This window comes from Lissotriton helveticus, chromosome 7, assembly GCF_964261635.1.
Source record: "Lissotriton helveticus chromosome 7, aLisHel1.1, whole genome shotgun sequence".
Classification (NCBI taxonomy): Eukaryota; Metazoa; Chordata; class Amphibia; order Caudata; family Salamandridae; genus Lissotriton; species Lissotriton helveticus.
In genome coordinates this window covers 1,301,300,614-1,301,327,489 of record NC_136068.1, presented here as the reverse complement: position 1 = coordinate 1,301,327,489, position 26,876 = coordinate 1,301,300,614, and the positions used below count along the sequence as shown (strand labels likewise).

General features: G+C 43.9%; 1 protein-coding gene across 9 annotated transcripts in view; it reads left to right on the top strand.

The window, feature by feature from the left end:
• EXOC7 (exocyst complex component 7) overlaps positions 1-26,876 on the top strand; it is a 339,430-nt gene that overhangs the window by 56,774 nt on the left and 255,780 nt on the right. For 3 of the 9 annotated variants that reach the window (XM_078654570.1, XM_078654566.1, XM_078654574.1), the window contains exons 3-8: positions 10,311-10,495; positions 11,259-11,364; positions 11,722-11,938; positions 14,366-14,533; positions 16,007-16,018; positions 21,260-21,352. In XM_078654570.1, coding sequence (XP_078510696.1) covers positions 10,311-10,495; positions 11,259-11,364; positions 11,722-11,938; positions 14,366-14,533; positions 16,007-16,018; positions 21,260-21,352 — 781 coding nt within the window. The remainder of the gene's footprint in view (positions 1-10,310; positions 10,496-11,258; positions 11,365-11,721; positions 11,939-14,365; positions 14,534-16,006; positions 16,019-21,259; positions 21,353-26,876) is intronic. The other 6 variants (XM_078654571.1, XM_078654567.1, XM_078654572.1 and 3 more) reach the window with 3 other exon arrangements.

Genomic DNA, 26,876 nt, shown 5'->3' with positions numbered 1-26,876 from the left:
TCTACTCACTACTCTACTCACTACTCTACTCACTACTCTACTCACTACTCTGCACTCACTACTCACTACTCTACTCACTACTCACTACTCTGCACTCTCTACTCACTACTCTACTCACTACTCACTACTCTACTCACTACTCTGCACTCACTACTCTACTCACTACTCTACTCACTACTCTACTCACTACTCTACTCACTACTCTACTCACTACTCTACTCTCTACTCACTACTCTACTCACTACTCACTACTCTGCACTCTCTACTCTGCACTCTCTACTCTACTCACTACTCTACTCACTACTCTACTCACTACTCTGCACTCACTACTCTACTCACTACTCTACTCACTACTCTACTCACTACTCTGCACTCACTACTCTACTCACTACTCTACTCACTACTCTACTCACTACTCTACTCACTACTCTACTCACTACTCTACTCACTACTCTACTCACTACTCTACTCACTACTCTACTCACTACTCTACTCACTACTCTACTCTCTACTCACTACTCTACTCACTACTCACTACTCTGCACTCTCTACTCTGCACTCTCTACTCTACTCACTACTCTACTCACTACTCTACTCACTACTCTACTCACTACTCTACTCACCACTCACTACTCTACTCACTACTCTACTCACTACTCTACTCACTACTCACTATTACACTCACTACTCACTACTCTACTCTACTCACTACTCTACTCACTACTCACTACTCACTACTCTACTCACTACTCTACTCACTACTCTGCACTCACTACTCACCACTCTACTCACTACTCTGCACTCTCTACTCTACTCACTACTCTACTCACTACTCTACTCTCTACTCTGCACTCTCTACTCTACTCTCTACTCTACTCACTACTCTACTCACTACTCTACTCACTACTCTGCACTCACTACTCTACTCACTACTCTACTCACTACTCTACTCACTACTCTACTCACTACTCTACTCACTACTCTACTCTCTACTCACTACTCTACTCACTACTCACTACTCTGCACTCTCTACTCTGCACTCTCTACTCTACTCACTACTCTACTCACTACTCTACTCACTACTCTACTCACTACTCACTACTCTACTCACTATACTCACTACTCTGCACTCACTACTCTACTCACTACTCTACTCACTACTCTACTCACTACTCTACTCACTACTCTACTCACTACTCTACTCACTACTCACTATTACACTCACTACTCACTACTCTACTCAATACTCTACTCACTACTCTACTCACTACTCTACTCACTACTCTGCACTCACTACTCACCACTCTACTCACTACTCTACTCACTACTCACTACTCTGCACTCACTACTCTACTCACTACTCTACTCACTACTCCACACTCACTACTCACTACTCTACTCACTACTCACTACTCTGCACTCACTACTCTGTCTGGGTTAAGGGAGACCCTCAAGGCCCTGGTGTCACTGCACCTGCTGCACCCTCACAGCCACTGGTAGTAAAATACAGCACTGTCTGGATTAAGTGAGACCCTAAGGCCCCGGTGTCACTGCACCTGCTGCACCCCTGGACATCTCTGTTAAACTCTAACATATTGAAGGTAGGAGAAAACAGCAACGGAAATCACTCCTCGCAGAGAAGAGGCAAATGCGCACTTTTATTTTAGAAGACACGCGGATTGGCGAGGCAAGGGTGCTTGTTTAATTAGGAGATCCCCAAAGTCTAGGTTCACTTCTTAAATCATATCAATTCCATTTTCAGGTTTGTCACTTGAAGTCTAGCCTTGTATACTTGAGTCCCTTTGTGAGCGCAATTTCAAATGATTCATGTGCCCCTATGTCTGCTAAACTCATGCATCTTCTGGGTCTCAGCAAAGCTTCAGTGCCTTCTGTTGAAGGAAAAGAAGCATCTGCCTGCCTGGCTTAGCTCTCTAAGCATGATAGACTGTTCTCTGCCATGGCAGTGAAGTCCATCCCTCCAATGAGCTGGCGGTGCAGACTTTAACTAAAGCCCCAATTGAGTAGAAGTATTGCATGACAAACAAAATATAAAGAAATAAAATCAATATAATAAATCAGTGACGGCCTCTGTTTGTTAAAGTTGCTGTTCTCAGACATACTCTTGCTCACCCCGAACCCTCCGAAAAACATCTGCCTGGGAGCTCCGGTAGCTCTAACACGTTTTGCTAATGGAAGTTATAAAAATGCCTTGCAGGAACTGAGTTAGTTTTACGTTCGGCTGAAGGTGTAAGCGAGATGTATGAATCACCTGACAAATTACCTTAAACATGTCAAATATCCCGGGTGCCATGGTAGCCAGGCACCGATGTAAACACTGACGAGCATATGGTCCCGCTCAGGAGGGGAGAAGTCCGGCCTTGAATGAGGCAGCGGCTACTGCGCGAGCAGCCTTGGGCTAAATGCACTCAGTTGAAATGTTTATTTATTCTTCTTAATGAAAAGGGGTAAAAGGCAGGCCGAGGCTGTCCTCTATATTGTACACTTACTTAAGTAATTAATGCACGTTCATACATCATATATTTGTGTAATGTTGCACACCTGGGCTTTTTCTTAACCTCCAGTCTTGTGACATTCGCTACAATGGAGCAAAACAATGTTTAAACATTGAATTTATAATAGAAACTGCTGTCAAGTAACGATAACAAGTGAGGAGTCCTGTCCATTTTAAATGTTACTAGTAATAAGTATGGCATAACACAGACGTTTCTTAAGCCTAAGTGTGTGCTAGTGATAAATTATTGTGGGAGAACAATAAGGTAACGATTTCCAAAGGCACTCGTTATACGCATTGTAACTTTTCTACGCTATTTTTTCAGCATCAACCACTCGAGCACGAACCTCTCTAAAAAGACAAAACAGCTCCCAGTTATAAAGCGCATGCTACCTGGATATTCGGACAGAGCCTTCACTTGCCACTCTGTTTTTGTGGCACTGTTCAATTCCTCATCCTTTCCAGGCTGGACAGTGCTAATACCATTCTGAATGGTTTTCCTGCTTGCCTGCTCCATTTATGCGAGGTATCTTAAAAAGTACTGTGACTGCCCTTGAAGCTACAGGAAACTTCTTTCAATTATCTCCGCCGTGAACGCGGCACTCTGACAGCTCCTAATTAAAATGAATGGACTGCCGTGCGCGAAAGGTACATCTTACACGCGCGCATGATACATCCAATGCAATGGTGAACGCGCTCCCACCATCTGTATTGCATTACACGGGCACTCTGACAGCTCCTAATTAAGATTAATAAGTCTGCCGTGCGCGTAACCACAGACAATATGCCATGCAACTGAAATAAATGACGGACGAAAAGTAAATATAGCCTATCACGTCAAGGCTACTAAATAGACAGCACAGCGAAGACGAATCACTAGGCAGATGCCATAAAAAACGCGGCGCGCACTAAGGAATGTGCCAGCCAGGACCCCTTTCAGAAATCTTTTTTTTTCGAATACATAAGAGCTCGGAAGCTCCGCCCCCACTTCGTGGTGACGTAGGCCCGAGCCCTAAAAAACCAGTAGATGCACTGCTGAAGCTTTCAAATATCTTTCCATTCCTTCCTGAAAGTTATTGCTGATTCTGCCCAGATACTCCCCTGTAAACACACTTTGAAGTCTGGCCAACATCTTAAATTGGATCCTATTACTACTCTGTGAAAAAGGTGTGAAATCCACACCTTTGAAGAAATTTTACATATAATATGGTTTTCCTTGTACCCTGACGAAGGAACTGTGGATATTTGTCCTTTCCTAAACGCACGTCGTCGCTTTTTTGCTTGTATTATCTTCTTCCTTTTCCTTGTACCTTTGTTTTGTTATATTTGTACTGTTTTTGTGTTATTGTGTATGGCGTTGTGGTTGCTTGAGAGGAAGCATGGCTGTGTGAGAATGGTTGGGGGCTATATGATGTGTTTATTTGACTGATTTGCATTGTACATATATATACTTTTTATGAAATAGTTTTCATTGATGGATTTCAAATAATAAAATTATATGTTTTTCTAATAATTTTGTTTGTGTGGGACAATGATGGTATATAAAAATTAATGGATACATTACCTACAGATTTATAATGTTCAAGGAGAGGTTTTTCTTTGTTTTTTTTTTTCACAACTAGTTTATTGGTGAAGATGAGCATATGAAATATAGTGGCAGCCCACAGTCAGGACTACACCACCAAACATTACGATACAATCACAGCACTTAACCAAGTGTCCAAGCAAGAAGATGATGCAATTAAGGATACCAGAAAACAGTTACCCCACCTTCACCTTATACTGCTACCTACCCACCCAACTCCCCGATCCCACCCGGAACCCACCCGAACCCCATGCATGTGTGTACTAACCGTAACGATGTAAGATTATGACGTGGGTAATGTGCGTGGACATGGGCCCTGCCAGCCAGTACGGGGCTAGAGGTCCTCCTCTGGCTCCACCGGAGGGTCCAGTGTCAGATCTCTATAGTCTGCCCACCTCTTCCAAATCTTAAAGTGTTTGCGGGGGCATCCTCGCGCCTCAAATATAGGTCTCTCCAGGCCCATACAGAAGTCCATACCAGCCTTCCATGCAGTCAGGGGGGGGGGGCGCACATTCTTCCACGCTCGGGCCAGGTCCCTTTTAGCCACCACCAGCCCCAGTAGGAGCAGGTGCCGCTTATAAATATTGCCACCAACCCCTTCCAGGACGTGCAACAGTCCCAGACGGTGAGTACGGGGGAGGGTCCAGCCCAACACCTCAGACAGACAGCCCCAAACACCCCTCCAGAAGCCAACCAGCCTAGAGCACGACCACAGTGTATGAAGTAGCGTACCCACCTCAGCCCCACACCGCAGACATTCCGGGGACCCAATCAGGCCCGCCTTCCACAGACGCTCTCGGGTATAGTATGCCCTATGGAGAATCTTGAATTGGATGAGTCGGAATCGCATTGCGATAGCCGCCCCCCTCGGGGATTCCAAGGCCTCTCGCCAGTCGTCTTCGTCCAAGGGGCCGAGGTCAACTTCCCAAGTCGCCTTCAGTGAGAGAAGAGTAGGGGAGCAGTGGGTGACCATGGTTTGATAAATGCGCGATACTTTTTTGTCCCCAAGATCACCCATGAAGACCTTCGCCTCGATCGGGCTAAAGTCAGGGAGTGAGTCAAGGTTGGCAATGCTGGGCGTCAGTGCATGTCGGAACTGAAGGTACCGGAAAAATTGAGATTGGGGCATATCAAATTCGGCACTGAGGGCCTGAAAGGATTTGAGCGACGTACCAGACATCACTTGACCTAACTGCGAGATACCTATCGCATCCCAGCCATCGAAGCCTGGCAATTTAGAGAGTTCAGGTAGCATGCCGTTCCGCCATAAAGGTGTTTCAGCGGTCAGTCGGCCCCACCAGCCCACGCGACGCAAGGCCTGTCGCCATATAGCAAACACGAGTCTGGTAACCCTTGGCAGCGAGGCACGCAGTCGGGGTGAGTATAGGATGGTATGGAGCGAGTTATCGCCCATCAAAGCACGCTCTAGGGCATAGGCCGGGTCCCCACCGTCACAGTACCACCATTCGTTCAGAACAAGGAGGTGAGCGGCCTGGTAGTACGACTGCAGATCCGAGGTGGCCAGGCCTCCACAGTAGGTGGACAGAAAGCATGTGCGCAATGCCACCCGGGCAGGGCCTCCCGCCCAGAGAAAGCGGCCCAGCACTGAGTTAACCTGTTTGAACCACCGAGGTGGAATAGGATACGGATGGTTTTGCAACTGGTAGAGTAGGCGCGGGAGCGCAACCATCTTGAAAATGGCAGATCGGCCAAAGATTGACAGGGGCATTCGAGACCAAGTTTTGACGTCCGACTGAACTCGTTCCCAGACGGGCTGCAGGTTACGGTCCCAGGCAGTGTCAACCGAGTCCGAGAGAAACACTCCGAGGTATTTCAGCCCAGTCGTGGCCATTCGCAATCCCGAGGCCCAAGGGTCTGTCACCGGGTCTCCTGATAGCACCCACAGGGTGGACTTGTGGAGATTGAGATACAAGCCCGAGGCCTCTCCAAACTGGTGCATGATCTCCAAGACACGTGGGCCCGAGCGTTGCAAATCAGTGAGGAAAAAGAGGACATCATCCGCATATAGCGCGATCTTGTCCGACAGGGTAGTGTTCCATACAAAGCCCCGTATCTGTGCATCCTGGCGCACTCTCGCCGCCAAGGGCTCCATGGCCAGTGCAAAAAGATAGGGGGAGAGCGGGCAGCCCTGCCTGGTCCCACGGCCTATGCGGAATGTCTCTGACACCGCCCCGGCGACCCGCACCGAGGCTGTAACATCAGTGTAGAGGAGCTTTATATAGGAGAGGAAGACCGGGCCTAAGTTGAGCCAAGATAGCAAAGTAAATAGGTATGACCAGCCAACCGAGTCGAAGGCCTTGTTGATATCGGCCAGCAACAACGCCGCCTGGTCCCCCAGGGCTCCAACAGCGTCGATCGCCGCCTGCGCACGCCTGATATTGTGTCGCGTCGCCCTGCGGGGCATAAAGCCTGCCTGGTCAGAATGGACTAAGGCAGTAATGTGTGGAGCCAAACGGTTCGCTAGGGCCTTGGCCAGTATCTTAGCCTCAGTATTGATTAAGGAGATGGGCCTATAGGAGTCATGGCTATCTGGGGGCCTGCCAGGCTTCTGAAAGACTACTATTTCTGCATGGCGCCAGTCCGGTGGCAGTAGACCCCGGGTACGGGCCGCTTCCAGCGCTCGGCGGTAGTGCGATCCCAGTTGCACATGGAATCTTTTAAAAAACTCACATGGGTAGCCGTTTGGTCCAGGGGCCTTACCGGCGTTGAGTTGCCCCAACGCGTCTCCCAGTTCTTCCGCCGTGAGGGGTGCATCCAGGGCCTCCCTGGTCTCATCCGACACCGGCACCGGTGGGAACTCCTCGAAGAAGCGGGCTAAGTCGCCCTCAGGCAATTGGTCACGGGGGGCATACTGGTCTGTAAAGTACGTGGCGAAGCTTGCCGCCAATTCGTTTGGGTCGGTTAGAACGTCTCCGTTGTTTTTCTTTTTTTTTTTTTTCTTTGTTTTTTGATTGTATTTCAATGAGCACCACCCCCAAAACTATGCATTCTAGCATTCTGGATGGTGAAGGTACATCCCTTGATGTCTACGTTGTGAAAAGATAGTCATTCTTTATGCAAACCTTTCTGTAATCAAAAGAATTGTAATTCACTAAAATACACAACGGTTTTTGTTTCACTCTTTTTTCCTAGCTCAGTCTAATAAATTGGGATCAAATGTAGTATAATATATATATTTGTTTCCACTGACTTTAAGATGGTGACCAGCTCATCTCACTTCTTAACTCCAGTATTCCCCCCTCGGTCTGGTTATTCCCTGAGAGGAGGTTCATCTTATTTCAGATCTTTTTGCTTCCTCCTTTTTTTGGGGCCATTCTTATCCACACTGATTACATTGTGGCCGCTATTTCATGAAAGCTGATTGAATATCTAAATGCACGATTGGCCAATGTTAAAACTGGTAATTCGCTGGCCTGACTTTCCTTTTAGAATGAAAGTGTTTCGGGAATGGTGCTGGGTAGGCCATGTGGCCCTTACTATTGCAGGTCCCATCTAATTAGCACCTTAGGGGGGTGGGGGGATAGCAAGCTAGCGCCCAAGAGAGTTGACGGGCCCCTCCCCCCAGACTCAGAAGGACATGCACACAGCAGCAACCGACTCTGATAACCTTATTATCCTTGTTGGCCTGCAGCAGAGCCTGTCTTGAATGGTGGGGAGAGGCTGGACCAATCGGGGGACCATAAGCTGCGGAGTGCGAGTGGAGGGTAGCATGTCGTTCGTTCGGAGAGCAAGGCAGGTACCAAGCCACACTGGCCACTAAGCTGGGCACTTCTTCGACCACATGCACCACTCAACTCTTCCCTGACAGTGCTTATCGCATCAAGCTCGCAGCACCTTCGGATGCAGTCTCACAGTCCTCAGAAGCTGCAACTGGCTTGCTTAGTGAGCTGCTCCACATGCTGCATGCCACACCCTACTATTGAATTGCCGTTAGCCTTAGCTCATGCCAAGGTCCCCCTGCAACGTTCTACATTTTCTTGCACAAGTCTGCTATAAGCAGTTCAGAGCCTCATTAGAAGACTAGCAGGACCTCAAAGTTCAGTGGTATTCTGCTTACACAGTCTGTCTAAATCTACCTCGAACTGTTCCTTTGTGCTCATACATACAAACAACCTTTACTTTCAAACAGACTGGTACAGCACCTCTCCTGAACTCCATTTACCAGAAAAATATTTGCATGCTGAAAAGTTTTGAGCAAATTCCTTTGATATATTATCTCTACGAATTGCAAACTGATCACTTGCCCATAGCAATATTTTGTCAGAATCACCTGTCTTATTTCCACCATAAGTAAGGCTTAAAGTTCCCACCTCAAAATAGATACACCGCTTTTGCTACTCCCTTTCATCTCGTTTTGAACTAAATTCTCTATTCAAAATACCTATCATTGTTACGAACAACCCACTATTTTCAGTAGTACCGTTTTTATTTTATTTTTTAATAAAGGTTTAAAACGTGGCATGCATTGGTTAGTCACCACAGCGCACTTTTATTTGGAGCACATTAAGATTACAGCTATAATAATAGTACATGAGAATGAGACATGAAACTGTTGAACTTTAAGATGATGGCAATTCTCCAAGCAGTGACGGTGAAAGCAATTATCAAGCCTTGGGAAGGTCAGGTGGGTTGTGCATATATATTGAAAGGGATGTTTAATTTCTGGTCTTTGGCATCAGACCGGACATCTGATGATTCAACTCTTTAATGTTTTTTCTTTCACTACCTTGCATAGGAATTGTGTTGAATAATGGTGTATAGTGACCCATTGTCACCCAGTAATCTTCTCTTTAGTGAACATCTAACTTATGAGATCTCGAACACTGCCTTCCTCAGTATAACTATTATTGCAATACTACTTTCAACCATACTTTGTTCCACATTACTAATACTCTTTTCTTTCTTAAGAAATCTGAGCGTAAATAACCTTTCCACATATTATGTAAAGTATCAGTCACTTACATGTGACTGGCATGGCCAAAAGGGTAAAACGCCAGAGTTTCTTTTCATATATTCCTCCACTTTCTTTCCCTTTTGCCCTTGACTAGATGTCTGTTCCATTTGTTTTACATTCCCTTGAACTATTTTAATCCCCCATCCACTGTACATTAATTTGCATTGACAAGAAGTATTTTCCCTCTCTTTCACATTTCCTTGAAATGCTTCACTATACATTACTTTCACACTCTATGCTCTGTTACCACTATCCCCCATTTTACCTTACAAGAAGATGACAAAATTCCAGAAATAAAACACCAGGGTACAAATCCTAGAACAGGCCCACCTCAAAGTCCTCCTTTTTGGCATGTCGTGCAGCACCTGTTCTAAAGTTCACCCCCAAACGCTATCCGTGTCTCTGAGAACAAGACACAAGCAGCAGATACAGTGCAGAGTATCTCATCCTGGACCGTAATATCACAGTGTTTCCAATGTTCTAGCCAAGCTTACAAAAAGCAATGGTCCTTTAGTGTGCTGCAGTTGGCTCTTCCACAGTTAGTGCTGTTGTCAGGAGTATCATTACACCCTTGTAGAGCTATGGCTGCATCCCACACACATCCTCAAGAAGGCAAATGCTGTTTGCTGACTTTATTGCAGTTACAAAGACCCACCTTGTTTTGCCCACAACCAGTTTTCAAAATCCTGCCAATTTATACTTGAACCCAGTGACGTCAAGGAGAGCTGTGATACTTCCACTATTTACCTTCTTAGAATGCATTTAATGGGTTATAGAAAATGGCTTGTTTAATCACGTTTACATACATGTTGTTTCTACTTGTGCCCTTTAATGATTTATAACCCTGTAACTTGATAATGAGAAGCATAGAAATGACTTAGTCCCCTCACTTAAAATAATGGGGACCTGATTTTCCGCTGTCAAAGCGAGATGCACTGGTCCTGTGCTAGGTAGTTTTGTTTGTTCTCACCGAAGAACTTTTACTGTCACTTTAGATATGCACTGGTCGCTTTATCAATGTTTTGGTGTTATTTACAGTGCTGGAGCCGATTTTCCTGTCGGTTTCCCCTCCTTTTCTTCACGATGAGATAATGATTATTTGATTTTTGTGTCCTAGGCTGCAGCAAAAAGTTATGCTGCCCTCAGGTCTTGCCCTGCATGCCTCATTCACACTTCCTGACATCTTCCCTCTGCTGTAGTTAAGTTGCCTTTTTTTCCTTGGATTCTCTTACTCCAAGGTCTCAATCCTGTCCTCCTTTGAAAGTCGCCTTATGAAGCTGGAGAACTCCATCATCCCAGTGCACAAGCAGACAGAGAACCTGCAACGGCTTCAGGAGAATGTGGACAAGACACTGTTGTGCTTGGACCATGTAATTAGCTATTATCATGTGGCTAATGACACAGAGAGGATCATTAAGGAAGGGTAAGTAACCCCCAATGCCTTAGGAGTAGAATGTTTATAATCAATATTTTCTAGAAGAATTGAAGGAACATTGAAGAATTGTATCTAAGATTCAGTGCAGCGTAATGTAAAGTCACTGGAGATAAGAAATTCAGTACAACAGCACAAGACAATTGTGTACTGGAGTCAATAGCACAAAGGAGGGCTGTTGGTGTACCTTACCCAGTTACCTCAAACGTCTGAACAGTGTAAGAAGACAGTGGTGAAAGCCAGCCGATTATTGTTGTAAAATTCTAGAGGATGTTGTGTTATAGTTCTGGAGGCCACATTTAGAGCATAGTTTCCTGTTTGGGAAGCCTTGACCCCATAAAAATGACAGATTTGACCAGGTCCATTGGGAAGCTACCAGCTCCCCAATGAACTGGTGCTTAGTTTGCACCACAAATCCTTTGAGACTTTAATGAATTTATGATGGTGCTTGTCTGTAAAGCGAGAATTTAAAGCAATATAGTATGAAGAAGAGGTAGAGGAAAGAGCTGTATATATTTCTGGATGAATTTTAATATCCTTCTTATTTATTTATATCCTGTTGGCATACCACTAATCATGACCCCTGCTCTGCTTTTGTCACACTGTGCACTGAATAGAAATGATTAGTTTTTGCCATTAGGATGGCCTTGTTTATCACCTGATCCAGATATCTGTAACAAACACTAATAAGGTATTCAACCTTTTTCATTTTCCTGTGACCCTGGTGCTTACTGTTGTGTTCCTTCCCCTGCAGGCCTACAGGGAGGCTGGAGGAGTACTTAGGCTGTATTGAACGGATCCAACGAGCAGTCGAATATTTCCAGGACAACAATCCAGACAGCCCAGAACTGAATCGTGTGGTTTGTATTTCCAGAGGAGCTAGCTTAAATTTCACCTAGAGACAAAGAGAGATAGCTTCACAATGTAGTATGGTGGTAATAAGCTTAATTCTCGACTGAGTACTGGGAAACCAGCTTCATTTTCATTCTTTCAAGGAGGGAGCAATGTTAAGTATTGTAGCCCCTTCCTTTACTGATTGCCTGTTATTCACATGTATGATTGGTTACAGCTTGTGCACCTATTCATGTGTGTTATAACAACCTTCGATAACTTGTTTCTCCCTTGCATAATTTTTATATTCACTCAATTTTAGCCAATTCTCTGCTTGTATGCTTTTTCACGTCTTCTAATATAACTTGTTTTTCTATTTTATGCAGAAGTCATTGTTTGAACGTGGAAAGGAGTCCCTAGAGACTGAGTTCCGCAGTCTGATGACCAGAAATAGCAAAGCCGTGCCACCAATCATGATCCTTGACCTTATCAGCGTGGAGGATGATGGAGAAGAGGAGCTGACGCTGGAGCACCTTCCTGAAAGTGTGCTGCAGGACGTCATCTGCATCTCTCTCTGGCTGGTGGATTTTGGACGGAATCAAGGTGAATAGTAGATCTGTCTCCCTTGGGCCTTATTGGAAAATAACATTCTACGGAACCACAGACTTGTCCATTGTACTGAAAGAGGTGAACGTGGAAGTGATGTAGTATATTATGTATTTATTTTCAAGACTAGAACATCTGTACTAGAAATTCTGTGCAATAGCTATAGGATATAGTACTTAGGAACAATGTAGTTGAAGTAAGTAGATTGTTCTTTCTGTTGAAAAGACCATGAGTTAGTTCTGTTGTACGACGTAGCTTGACACTAGATTCTACTATTGCATTGAATGAGTGAAAGTGAATTGTTCTGGTGTGTTTCTTGGGGGAATTATGGAGTCAGTCTGGGTTCTGGTTTCATGAGATGCAGGTCCAGTCCTTCTCATCCAGGCAAGAGGGCAGCAGGCAGTAGGCCAATTCAGGAGGAGTCCGGCATAGTAGTAGTACAACAGTGGGGCAGTCCTTCAGCAGCACAGCAGTGCTTCTTCCTGGCAGAGTATCTACAGGTCCAGAAGTGTACTAAAGTGAAGGTGGTTGAGGTCCTACTTTTATACACAGTTGGGACTTTGAAGTGGGGAGAAGCTTCGAGACACATGCCTTTGAAGTGAACAGATGCCCTGCCCATCTCTACCCTGGCTCCAGACTAACTAAAGGGAGTGTGAAGCCCATTGTGTGGAGACGGAGCACAGCCTATTCAGGTGTAAGTGAGGCTGCGCCCAGCTCCTCCCTCCCAGCCTGCCAGTGATGGCCCATTCAGTCACTCCTAACCTCCCATTGTGTGTGGGTGCTTAAGAGAGAAACCATGCCAATGATGCCAGGTCCAACTCTTTTGACATAAAGTTCTTGTTACCTGAAAGTTGTAATTTGAATCTCTGATCTGTGAGTAACCTGTAAAATATCACTAGGTGCTGTGGATGTAGAAGTTGAGTGTTCTGCATTATAAGAGCACAATATTGTTCACCCTCCTTGGCTCCCCACTCCAATCTAGCATTCTTTGTCTGGTTTTGAACTTTCAATCCACAGCTTTTGCCTGATCCATACAGCAGATATCCCCCCTGTGCACTGTGGATGCCGGAATGCCACCACAGAGCTCTTACTGTTATATAGTTATGCAGATATGAAGTGTCAATGGGACAAGAAAGTGCAAAGCAAAGGGTACTCCAGGAAAGAGTGCTGCACAACCTCTGTGAGCAGTGTGCAGCTAGGGAGATTATGGTCTGTGAATGTTCAGAGGCTGAGATGACCGTGTTCATTAGTAGTGACCCATTATGTAAATGCTCAAGAGGCTGTTTTGATCTGAGCAATGAAAGGTACAATGTTTTTTTTCATTTAGTTCTTCTGCTACCTGCTAATATCCAATATATGTGTCTACATTGTTTAGCAACCCTGCTGTCAGTGCTTCATCTGTTTTGTAATGCTGTAGATCTTTGTTTTGGGGTGGGGAGTGGTTGTTGGATGGCCTGTCAAACATGTTGAAAAGGAAAAGGCCATAGGTGAATCCTTGAAGATGCTACTTAAATCGGCCCCAGATCTGCACTAGGAGCATTGTCTCTACTTTTTCCTTCTCTTGAGTTCTTGTATAGTTAGTTGTTCTCTCTTCTTGCTTGTTGAAACCAGGTTTGCTTTCGGCAGTGGGCTGTTTTGGCAGCCTGTAGCTCAGCATTATAAATTGAGCAGTACGACTTGTAAACTAGCCTGAGGACTTCACTCAACACCAAAACAACAGCAAACTACATCAAAATCATTGCACCACAACATTTGATAGCTTTCATGGTCTCTCAACATTTTCTGTCATCAGGTGTTGCAAAATGACATATCCTAACACAGAAGTCAATGAAGATCAACTACTTTTAAAATGAGATAATACATTATTTATCAATTAATTTTTTTTTTCCAGTAAATAGTTTTTTTTTTCATTGGTAAAAATTTGGTGTAGATTCAGGGAATGTAAAGGAGAACTTGTGGAGCGCTAATCGCATGATTATGTATCCAAGGCTGACGGAGGATCTGACTATCCCTAGTGGCAGAAGTACTTCCATCATGAAAGGAAGTTTCACAATCTCCTCTGTGTGGTGACTAGTCGATGTGAAACCTAACCAATTTTAGGTTCTCCTTTGGGACCATACATCTGTGTTGGGCAATAGAAGGATGAATTCCTCTTCCCTCTCTGCCCTGGAGACACAGCAGTGCAGTGCCATGTTCAGTTCCATGATTCCTACTCTTTTAGCACATCTTTTATTTATAAAAGGGCCCCACTGGTGGTTATCTGGCATTCCTATCCAATTGTTGCATTTTTAAAACAGATGAAGGAGGATTTAGAGCAGTAATCCTAATTTTTAATTCCTCCACCCACCTCCTTTATTTCTGTACTGTTCAATGAGGAAAGGATGTAATTTTCTTCCTTTCACTTTGCCTTATGTTGTCCCTCAGATTTCATGAACGTGTACTATCAGATCCGCTCCAGCCAGTTGGACCGCTCAATAAAGGGCCTGAAAGAACATTTCCGTAAAAACAGCTCCTCCTTCGGTGTCCCATATTCCCCAGCCGTACAGAACAAGCGGAAGGACACACCAACTAAAAAGCCTATTAAAAGACCAGGTGAGCAAGGCATAAACGTCTGCCTCATAAATGTTAGTGTTTCCACTTTTCTTAGCGGCTGATGTTTCAGTCCTTATTTTCTTATGTGGATGTTTTACATTTTCTTTTACATTGACCTCTTTAACGTGTCCCTCTAAACCACATTTCCATTTTATGTTGCAATGAAGATATCCAGTTTTTATTGAAGATGATGATTGATTGTGTCTGTCATGCTATTTTTGTGCTTTCTTCCACACTGATATTTCCCCATTTGATTTTAATCTGACAATTTCCACGGTGTTAATAGCTGATAATTGTTTTTTATTTGATCTTTTGTGATGGCATTGGTTGCTTTGTTTTATTGCCAAGGTTGCTTTTTGTATTTAACAGCCTTTTCCCTCATAGACGTTTCACATTTCCAAGACAGTGTTTCCCATATTCTTTCATACCCTGTCTCTCTTGGACCAGCCACGTGCATGTGGCTGAATTTTGCACTCCAGAATGTTGATCTGCCTGTTATTCTATGAAGCCTGTTTTATGGAAACCACGGGCAGATGTACTAATGTTATTTCTGGGAAACGTAGGATTTCCAATTTGGAGCAACTACTGAAGGGCAGCTGACCCTAAGTGTTCAGAAAACCTCTGTACAAATAACGAATACGGTTTGGCATCACTTGGTGAATTGGGGCAGAGATTATACAGCTACTGCCATTAGTATGTAGTCTTTTAAAGTAGCTGTGTTATTTAAAATAGAACATTTCTAGATTGGTATTTCCTCATTTGCTGTCCCCATGCCTCAGTTCTGTTTCAAATTCCAACGTGATTTCCCATGTATGTGCAATATATGCAATACGAAATGTATGCCTTCATAATTTTCACATAACTTTAGCATTTATGCTGCCCTTTCTGTGCCCATCTAATGTACATTTTCAGGTTTTAAAGATGTCCTCCAGCTAGTGTGACTCAAGATTACCCCAGAAGAAAATGGCTTATAACCTGCATGTGTACTTCTTTTTTTACCAAAGCTGTAGACTATCTTCGATCTAAGATGTCCTTTCACTTAAGGAGAATTATCAGATCCTATCAGCAATTTTTGGACTTCCTATTGCTGTGGTCATTCCATTCACAAGAGTGTTATTTAATTGAATCCATCAATCTGCAGTGGTTTTCTTTGGGGCAGTTTAAGTCTTAATTCCGTGGTTGAGGACAGAGCAGCATAAATTAACCTATTGTCAGTAAACCAAGTGGAATGTGAGTATCAAAACAGGTTGCCTTAAGAAGAACAGCTACGGAGAGATTACAGGTGGATCTGGTATGTTTTGCTCATGTGACACGTTTAGTGGTATTGCTCTCCTCTGAAGTGTTCATTCAGTTATCCAGTAAAGAGCTTGTTTGGCTAGGAAAAGCTTCAAGCTTGGCCCAAGAATAATGTTTCATTCTGTATTTTTTGTCTTTCTGTTTTATAATCCTGGTGTGAATCCATGTGACCCGCAGTCTACATTCCAGGTAAACCTGGTTCCCTGTGATGCTTTCCTGCTTCATGTTGTCTGTTTGCACATTAATCACATCATCATTTAAGGACCCCCACTCTTATGTACACCACAATTGATGTGGATGTTGTCCATTCCTGAATGTCTCACATATAACAAGAACTCTATTGCAACCTCGCTGCTTTGTTCTCACCTACTAACCAAACCAAATCTGTATTGCACAGATTCCTATCTTTTTGCCTGAGCTAACTATCTGCGGAGTGAAAAGATGAGCATCGAGGTAGAAGTAGGATCTCGTTTGAAAACCTCCTGTGTGTTTGGTGCTTTGAAGTGCATCACTTAGCACTTAGCTTGCAAGTGAGAACTGACTTGCAGACTGTGATGTGCAGTATAGGCGAGATTTAGCAAGAACCTGTAGAGGTGTTCTGTTTTATCTTAGTTCACACATCCTCTTAAGAACAATCTTATGTGCAGCAGCTGAATGATAACAAAGGGAGATTGGGTACCTTGGCCAAAAGAACTGTCAAATTGATATTAATCACCTCCGATTGTGCATGCCAAATGGAGTTGCACTTTTAATGGCCTCCTTATTGAAAATCACACAAATTTAGAAGATAAACTGCTAACATTTCTGTCTGGGCAATAAGAGAATCCTGGCTAAAGATACTTGTGAAGTAACAACACAGGACACTTGGTCAATGAATAATGTTCTTGTTCAGGTACCACGTCTTCAGCAAGGTGTAACAACCTTTTCTGGTTGCCTACCTGGCACATGCACGCCGTACATACTTTTGTTGGGAGGAATCCATTAGGTATTCAGGAAATATCTTCATTTTGCTCCCCCAGAATCACTGTTATGTTATGTTATGTTAATTGTTTATTTCTATAGCGCGCGGCTACTCAAAGAGAGTGTCCCGGCGCTTTATTGGAGAAAGAGACACAACTGCAGCATACTAACATAACACCAGACAAAAAAACTAACAGAAGAGTGGGCCAAAGATTCACGGAAGACCGGCTACTGAGTGAACAGCCAAGTTTTAAGACCTTTCCTAAAAGCCAGTAGACTGGTGGCTCCCCGCAGGGCCAGTGGTAAAGAGTTCCACGACTGAGATGCCAACAGTCCAAAAGAGCGGCCTCCGAGGCGCGCTTTCTTTACCCGGGGGACAACAGCAAGGTACAGGGCTTCCGACCTCAGAGACCTGGTCGGATGATAAAAGACCAGCCTCTTTTGGAGGTACTTGGCTCCCTCCTTGTGCAGAGCTTTGTAGGCCAAGGTCAGCGCCTTAAAGGCGATCCTCTTGCGGATAGGAAGCCAATGTAAAGTTGCCAGCAAGCCCGAGGCCCTGGAGCGCCTACCAAGGCCAAAGATTGCCCTGGCAGCGGCGTTCTGTACCACTTGAAGCCGCTGCAGCAAGTACTCTGGAAGGCCCAGGTAAAGAACGTTGGAATAATCCAACCTGGACCCAATCAGAGCCTGGACTGTCAGCGTCCTATGTTCCACGGATAACAGAGGAAGGAACCTCCGGCCTTCTCACCCCTACTCCCCAGAACACAGCAGCAGCTATTTCTGGGACAGCAAAGCACTGGTTAAAAACGGTTAAAACCTGCTTTGGCAATATGAGAAGTACATCATAGGAGTTGCTAAAATTACAACATTTCATTTTACATCATCGAGTAGCGCATCTCTGGATCGTACGTCACTCAAGCCTCTTGTTACTGCAGTTCAAACCAAAACAAACCAAAACAGCTGTAGCTTAAAGATTGATTGATATGGAACAACTCCACAAACGCTTCCAAAGCAGAAGGCCATTTGAAGTGTGTGTGGGGGTGGGGGGTGGAGCAGGCTTGAATGGTACATATTACTACCACTCCATTTGAAAACAAATCTCCACATACATTCTGTGTCCTTAAAGTAGGTGAAATATTTATTTTGTGTAGAACCTATGTATGTAGCACTTACTAGAGGGAAGAAATCTTGTAAATACTCTATCACGAGTTTAAGTGTTTTTCCCATCCCATCCCGGTTCAAGCACTATAATCATAATAAAAGATCTCTAGGTTTGGTCAGTTGTTGGCTAGCGTCCATGGCAGCCTAAATATAAGGAGATGCAAAGCCACCACTTTCAAAAGTTGCACACCACAGACCATGGCTCACACACTAGCAATCTTATAGGAGAATGTCTCCAGGGAAAACTACTCATCCATTGGTGGACAAGTCCGTCAGAAGCTATGTTGATCTGAGTGGAGCTCTTACTACTTTTGTTATCTTTCCAGGAACATTTACAGATCGCTTTTAATTTCCCCTTAATGTTTAAAAACAAAAACAAATACAAGCTTCGTACAGCTGATTATATTTAATTTTTCCCTCTACTTAAAGTAATAATATTTTTCACTTTAATAGGTTTCCTTCAGACGTTAGCATAGTAAAATCTGTGAAAATCCAAATATGCCTTGCGAACCAAAGATGGATGGGAGAGTGTTCCTCTTGTCTAACATTCTAGATTGGACGTTGGTCTGATGAACTGTCACCACAGGTTTCCTTCATCACAGGTTTAATGCAGTGAAAATCACATGCCAGAACATTCTAAACAGTGCTACTCTTCAACAATGCAGGAAAACATACCATGACTTTCACTTGTTACGTATGATGGCAGAGTTTAATACACACAGCTTTGAGAAGGAGGCTTTTATTTTTAATAGCTAGAACTTGATTCACAGTCATAAGTGTTCAGAAATTTCCGGCATTAGAGTGGATGTCTGGATGGAGACTGGAGTATCTTTTTAACTGTGCACGGAATTCCTTTGGGCATTCTCTGATGCACTCCTTTTTACTAATAAATAGCGCACCCTTCCTGCTTTGTGTGTATGTAGGGTAATCTAAAAAATGTTTATGAACTATTTTATTTGCCTCTCATCCATGCTTGCTTTAACAATGTGTTTATAATTCTTGTATGATTAAATTACCTTTTGTTGACTTGATTCCTCTTATGCTGTTTCTCTTGCCCCCTTCATTTCCTTTTCTTTTTTCCTTCTCATTGTTTATTCCTTTCTTTCCCCTTTTCTACCTCCTCACTCCCTACTCAGATTTGCTTTTAATTTTTTTCTGCTCTCTATTTCCCAGTCCTTCCTCTTTTTTTGTGTGCCTCTTTCGTTCCAACTTTCTCCCTTTTCTTCTATTCCCTTCTCTTGTTCTCATATTTTACTTCTCACTTTGTCCCAGTCTTCTTTGCTTCTCGAACCTCTGTCCTGCATTCTTTTCTTCCAGGTTCTCCATTCTTATTTACCCTACTTTCTTTTCTCCCTTATGAAAAGTCTGTGTTCCTTTTCTCCATTCATTTCACCCGTGGCCCTCCCCGCCATTCTCCCATCTCCAGTTAGTCTCTAATTGTCCTTCCCCCACCTAAGGTTTGCTAAAGACCGCATTCTGCAACTCCAACTTTTCTTTGCCTTGCTTGTATGTCTATTTTCATTGAATAAAATGGTGCATTATGTTACACTTGTTTGTTTGCATTTCATTTAAAAGCAGGATACTGGCAGCTGACTGAAGCCCCTCAAGTCGGGGGACGACAGAAGAATAATCGGGCTGGTTTGTGGGAGGGTTGGGAAAGCTTGCAGGAGTGTAATTGTTTTTTTCTATTTCTGTGATCTTGTCCCACTAATATCTCGGGTACTTGGGTAATCTCCAATTTTTCATCTTGTAATCCACTCCTTCTGGTGGTTGGCAGTGACTTCAGTTTCGGAATTTTATACTCTGTATCCAATAAGGACCACAAGACCTTTTGGGGCCTCCACTCCTAACAGCTTGTATTTGTGCCTACTAATAGCTACTGTCCATAGGTGGGATGACCCTCTTTTTCAGATTCACTAATTAAATTGATGCATGCGGATGACCACAAATGAGCGATTCTGTAACCGTGATTTGCACTTGAGGTGATCCCAAACCATTTTACTTATTTACTATTGGCCAATGCTACTTTTGTTGCTCTGAGCATGTTCAGCAGGGTGGGGTTTCAAAATGTGGGAGGGCAAGAGAACATTTTACACAGCATTATTCTTCATATAAGAACATAAGAAGCTTCCTTAGTGGTTCTAAAGCTTGTTGGCACCCTCACTGAATAGAGCTGCTAGTTACAGTTATTCACATGTGGATTGAGTTTTCCAGACCATTTTACACTCTAATGCAGAGACGAGAATCTGCATCTGCTTAGGGGTGCATTCTGTTGTAGATTTAGCAAAGGTTCTGCAGTGGTTTAAAGGTTTATGTAGCGACACATTTAGACGATATTGAGCAGCCTTCGATGGCTGAGAATATTTTTAGTTTTAGACTCCATTGTGCAGCTCGTGTCAGGGTTCCCTTGACAGGTAATAAGGGATCTAGAGATCACAAAGAGTACATTTTGTGTCAAGTATGCCATAGGAGTAGGGTAGACTAGACCAAGGGCAAGGTCTACTTATGGGAAGGAGTATCATCATTAAACTGTTCATATTTGTAATGCTTTATTTCATTAGCTAATCGGCCCATACATCACTTTTTAAGTTGTAAATAAAAGCATACTTACAAAAAATACTTCATTCTACTCGTAGCATTCTTGTTAAGAACATTCCAATTTAAGAATAACAACCTCAGTTGGAACATGCAGTACTTTCCCCTCCCCATGGTTTAATACTGTTTGTCAGTTAGCATTATTTTTTTCATGTGCTTTAAATATATAGTTTGGTTGTCGGGTAATATTTGTTATTCAAGAATAGGTATATCAAATAGTGTGAGAAACAAAAAAAAAAAGCCTGTAAAGCTATCTCAATCTGACCTGATCCACTCTTCCTCTTTGCTCTTATTCCATAGTCAGGCTGAGATTTTGTGTTTAAATGATTTTCTTCTTCAAAGTAATTAAATAAACCTTTAACAGTCCCATGATTTCATCTTAGATGTCGAAATCATTGATAAAATAGAATCTTTGTAAATGGAACAACTTGAATTCTGCCACATGCTTTGCAGACTCATGTTAGCCAACAGAATCTTGATGATTATTTCTAAATGGACACAATAGTGAGGCCGGGTATCTGTTTGGGTTATTATCTGCCATGGAGCAATGTTGTGTATGTCACAGGATTTCTTTAGAGTTGGGGTGAGGCCACATGAATGTCCCTGCTAAGCATGCTCATTGTCATGGTGGAATACTGGGGCTGCTGGTGCTTTTCACTTACTCTTCCAAGTCTTTTGTTTCTTTCTTTTTCTGTCTTGGTTTCTTGGTGACAGGTACAATCCGTAAGGCACAGAACCTCCTGAAACAGTACTCCCAGCATGGGCTGGACGGCAAAAAGGGGGGCTCAGCTCTCACGCCTACGGAAGGTAAATTGCACTAATCTTTTTCCTGGTGATTAGCTTATTGTGTTCTAGGGTGCAGCAGAGTTTCTGTTAGCCTATGGGAAGGACAAGGGTTGTGTTTAAAGGAGAGGTCGGAAGTAGAGATGCATGTCAGCAATCATCATACTACAAGAATGGGTGTTTGTTTTGGTGTTTGAAGTGTACCCGGGAAATCTGTGTATGGCTGTTTGGGTTTAAAGTTCACTGGATTGGCTGCTCTTAACGTCCGTTGAACTTGGCTGTTGACTAGTCCTCCTCAACACCAATCCCATGATTTCATCCTCCCCTCCTGTCACTCTTCTCATGGATCACCACTGCTGTGTGTAGTGGTAAAATCACAAGAGGTTCCAAGAGACCAACAGAAGCCAATCTTGATTTATGCAACAATAAATGCACCTTTTGTTGCCATGTACACTTTCTTCAAATCCCAAGTTGTGGAAATAACACCACTGTGTGCCACTACTGAAATCTTAACTGGCGTTATATGTAGGATCTGGATTATCCAGTGCCTGCCTCATGTACTCTTTGGCCTCTGAAGCCTGAACCTTTCCAATGACCTACGCAGACGGAAAACTTACCAAGGTCCTATAATTGGTTCATATTTTACATTCATTTGAATGCATTGATTTCTGTGTGCTCAATATCGCTTTTCCCAAAAATAATTTAGCAAATAGACCTGTTAAATATCTATTCCTCATCTGCTATTGCTGTGCATGTCAGTGCTTACATCTCCTCTCACTATGATACTGTTACAGTTGAAACTCCATTGTCCCATATGGCTGGTCATACCACTGTTCTATTTCTCCTTATCATGCCATTTTTCTCCCTTATCGCAATAACAATACTGCTGCTTTCATCTTATCGTAATTTTAATAATGGCGGTCTTCACCCTCGCAGCCTGTGGCTGTAAAGCTGAGTTTCACTCTTCCTTACCTCACTCTTTCTTCACCAACCTTGCCTGATAAACCGACTCTCTTTTATTTCCTCTTGCTTCCCTTATGTTTCTGCCTTCACCTTGGATGATTCATTCTTTCCAGGCGTCCTGTATCTCCGACTTCTTGAGTGAATAAGCAAGAGTATCCTTCCACTAAAGATGTACTTCCTTACTGGTAGCTACTTTGGTGTTATTGTAGTTTGCCCCACTGCCATCATTGGTGAACTGCTTTGCGACCCTGACCTTTCAGCATATTAAGCCTGCCTGGTTACTCGCCTTTATAAAGATAGATTTGAAAAGTAAGAGGGCATACTTGTGCCCTCTAGGTGTTTCCTTGCTGGGTAGCTGAAATGTTAGAATTGTATCCCAAAGAAACTCTCACTTTGGGTCCTTTTACAAGGGTCAGGTAGGTACAAAACAGGACTTCAAGGCTCTATTTTTATTCTTATTTATTTATGAGTCTGTTGGACAATGGAGAATGCAGGGAAACATGACATGGTGTATCCTTCGTGGCCCAACCAAGGTGAACTCTGCATGGAAAAATAAAAAATCATTGAGATTTGAGGTGTAGGCAATCAAGGGCCTTTTTTAGTGGTGGATTGGTTGCTCCATCACAAACGTCAACGATGTCCTGTTCACCTTACTACAGGTGCATTACAATTTTTCGCACTTGAAACAAGACGAATGGGAAATCTAACAGATAAAGCCTCTTAAAACGAAAGAGGAGAGACAATACAGGTATTACATTGATTTTATAATCCCCCCTATAAAAGCAACAAAATTAATCCGGTAACAAATGCCTCAGCCTCAAAGCTGCTCTTAAAAAGCGGGAAATAGCAAATATAACATGTTTGTTGGATAAGAGATGCAATCACATAAAAGCCTGACTAGCTTGCTCAGAATTCAGGGGTCTTAGTAACGGGATGAGAAATCATTTTCTAGACACACTCAAATATTTACAAAACGTCACAAAATGTAGGGTATTCTGCAGAGACATATTGTCGCAGCCCCATGGCTCCAAGGTGCCCGTTCGACTCCAACTAGTGGTGGACCATGAAGGTGGTGCCTCCTCCCTCAATGCAGCATTGACAACCAATGTTCAGGCTGGACCCCAGATCTCAACATTGTCCAAAAACAGATCTGGCGTTATCAAGTCAGGTCCTGGGCCTTATTGCAAGATAATGCCCAGGGATAACTTTATCTAGCTTAAAAACCACATTGGATCTTCTCCTCGCTAATCTACCCCAGTTCTCCTCATCTCCACTGAGACTAAAATTATATAAACCCTCAAAAATGTTACATTAACTGTTGCTCAGAAATGTGATGGCATATAACTGGGCCGGTTACATCAGAACATTATGGCTTGTTTATCACCCTCTAAGACGGAGAGCTATCTCTGGTCTCACTAGTTTGAGCTAATTCAACCCACACACTCTTGCGTAAGATAAGTTTGCAGTTTGCTATAGCCTTGTATTCCCTCCAACTGGAGACAATATGATCCCCATCTCAAGACCATGCCCCGCTAGAGTATCAATGGCAGAGCGTAAGCTGAAGAGGTTGGGTACCTCCTCCGACCAAGCTTTCGCATTAAAAAAGTCAATTAGTACTATCAATGTAGACTAGAGCCTGTGAAAGATAACTTCAACCCCTGCAACAAATGTGAGTCCCGTGCAAGATACTTGTTTTTCCCTCATAGTTCCACTGAAACAAAAATGATCAGACCCCCTTTAGCCCTCCCCGCCACTGAGGCCACTGCTGGGAAAAAATAAGTTTTGTATCCGTCTAAAAAAAGAAGAAAAATACGATTTTTCTCTTCCCAGGGTTCTTGCTGACAGGTGTCCTGATGAAATGCAACCACTTACAGTCACTAAACTTAGCCAACAAACCAGCAATATTCCAAGATAATATCAAATCATCATGATTTATAGTCAAAATATCCGTAGTAGAGGCGAGAGATGTATTTGGAGAGGTGAGTCAATCACACGAACCAAGGCTACCCTGGGGCTTAAATCTGTTTGCTTGACACAGGACTGGGGACACTGGCGGGACAGAAAGGTGCCCCTGCCAAACCTGTTTCCACAAAGATTGACAGACCAATTCTGGCTCATAGAAGAAACCAAGAGGAAGGGCCTGGATGTTAGTTGATCAGGAGGATCTGAGTGTGCCTAAGGTGGTTAAAACCCGTGCAGCAATGGGGGGGGATGTTATTGGAATTAATCAGAACGCCGTCCCCCACCTATCTCTTAATATTAGAGGCCACCCAATTTACCCGCCGCACCATATTAATGGAGCTGTAAATCGCGGTACCTATGTTAGAATGCAAGTGAAACCGATGTACCACTTTGTCTTTCAGCTCCTCAAAGGATTCAGGTTTCGGCATAGTCAAGGGGGTACATTCCCTAAGACTACTACTTACGGGGACACTTCAGGTGATGGGTTAATCACCACCCCTGTCTTGGGGGATAAGGGACGGGCCACTACAGAGAGTCAGGACCCTGTGATGGGTGCTGAGGGACCTGAAGAGGCAGAAAAGACACCATTTGAGACCCTAACAGGCTGGGGAGCTTTGGGTAAAAAAAACCTGGTTCACTGGGGTGCTCTAACGAACCCTGTCCTGTGACTGGGCTAGATGGGTGGTTCGGGGCATATGAGCTGCAGATCACACACTTGCATTAGATCGCCATCTGGTGTTGGGCTTGGATGCTTTCTCCTTGTTGTTGTTGTCTTGGAAGAAGTCTTTGTAGTCACGAGATAGGTGACTCCTCCCTTGGACGATAGTGCGCATGGGCATCGACTCCATCCTTAGATTGTTTTTTCCACCATTGGGTTCGAATGCAACTTTTGCGCTCCGGTTCGAAACTTTTTCGACGCGCAAAACTTTCTAAAACTCTTCTAATTCACTTCAGACATCGATGTCTTCGAATCAATTTTAATCAGCCAGATTCCAGTCGTCGACGCGGGCCGCTGGGCCTACCGACGCCGTAAGGCCTACGGCTCATGTTCAAAAAATGCCCCCAGTGTGGAGCGAAGTTCCCACACAGTGACCATCATAAGGTCTACAACCCGTGTCTCTCGTCAGAACACAATGAGTCCAGCTTGCGCCTCATTTCAATCCAAAAAGACCATTTGAGATTCGCGGGCTCGACGACACATCATGGCGCAGAGATCAGCTCCGGAACCAGAGGATATCTTAGATGAAGGCCCAGATGTCCCCGAAGAAGATTCCGGAGAACTCGAAATCGTGTCAGAGGCAGAAGACTCCGATGACCCCATCACTCCTGGTCAATGAGTGAGTACTACTGCCCCTACCCCAAACCCACCAGCAAAACAGAAGGCACTGGTCAAGACTTCGCCTGTTGGCCCCAGTCATGACCGAAAGCACACTTCAGAAGCCCCGCCTCCGTGCCCGGCTTAGAAGAACAAAAGACAGCCCTTCTCGTAGCTCGGGACTGAGCAAACCGCATATAATAGTCCCACTGGCACCTTCGGCACCAAAGGCAAAGGAACACTCGGCTCTGAAATCGCTTCCAATTCCTTCAGTGCCGAAAGACAAACCGGCCTCAAACACCTTCAGGCCCGTAGATAAACCGTCTTCGAACACTTCTAAGCCCAAGGATCACGTCTCGGCTCCGAAACCAAAACCTTCGGAACCATAAAACAAGCCTAAGGATTCCACCACGCCTCCTAAGGCCAAAGAATACAAAAATCAGCACAAGTCCCACTCTGAATCGAAATAATAGACGCTGAAAGCAGTTATCGAGGAAGAGGAACTTTTTCATCCGGATCCTGTCAATCCCAGGCAGAAAAAATCTATATTAACCCTAAAACAGGGCATGTCACAGCTGTGCCAACCAAAAACAAAAAGCCAGTGCCTTTGAAGAAGGACTCTGCTACATCACCTATGCCCCCTTCTTCTCCTGTACCTCCTTCTAATCCTCTTCCTCTCCCCAAACCTGTTACACCACCTCTACCTTTAACTTCCTCACCACATACACCACCACCATATGATGATGATGATGATAACCTAGGGATGGGGAGACCCCAATGATCCGTTCACAGATCCAGACGACCCACCTCAAGACGATTGGGATTACAAATAGATCTTCCAGACCTCCCAAGCCCCCAACCATACCCACCAAAACCATCTCTCACAGACGATAATATTGGTTTTGGACAGCTAATCAGTAGGGCTGCCGTTTTTCGCGGCGTCACAATGCACTCGGACAAAGCAGAGGAGGATTTAATTTTAGATACATTTGAACAGTCCCAAAAAACTGTACAAATATTACCATTGATTAAAGGGGTCATTAAACATGCCCCTGAAGATCCTGTTCGAGCCAGAATTCTTAATCCAAGGATCGATAAAAAATATAGACCTGCCCCTGACGACCCTGCGTACATCAAGGGACAACTGCCTTTGGATTCTCTAGTAGTTTCCAACGCTAGGAAGTGCACAAACTCACAAACCTCCGGGGATGCACCACCCCCGGATAAAGAATCCAAATTAATAGATGCATCTGGTAAAAGGGTAGCTGCGCAGGCGGCCAATGAATGGCGCATAGCTAACACTCAAGC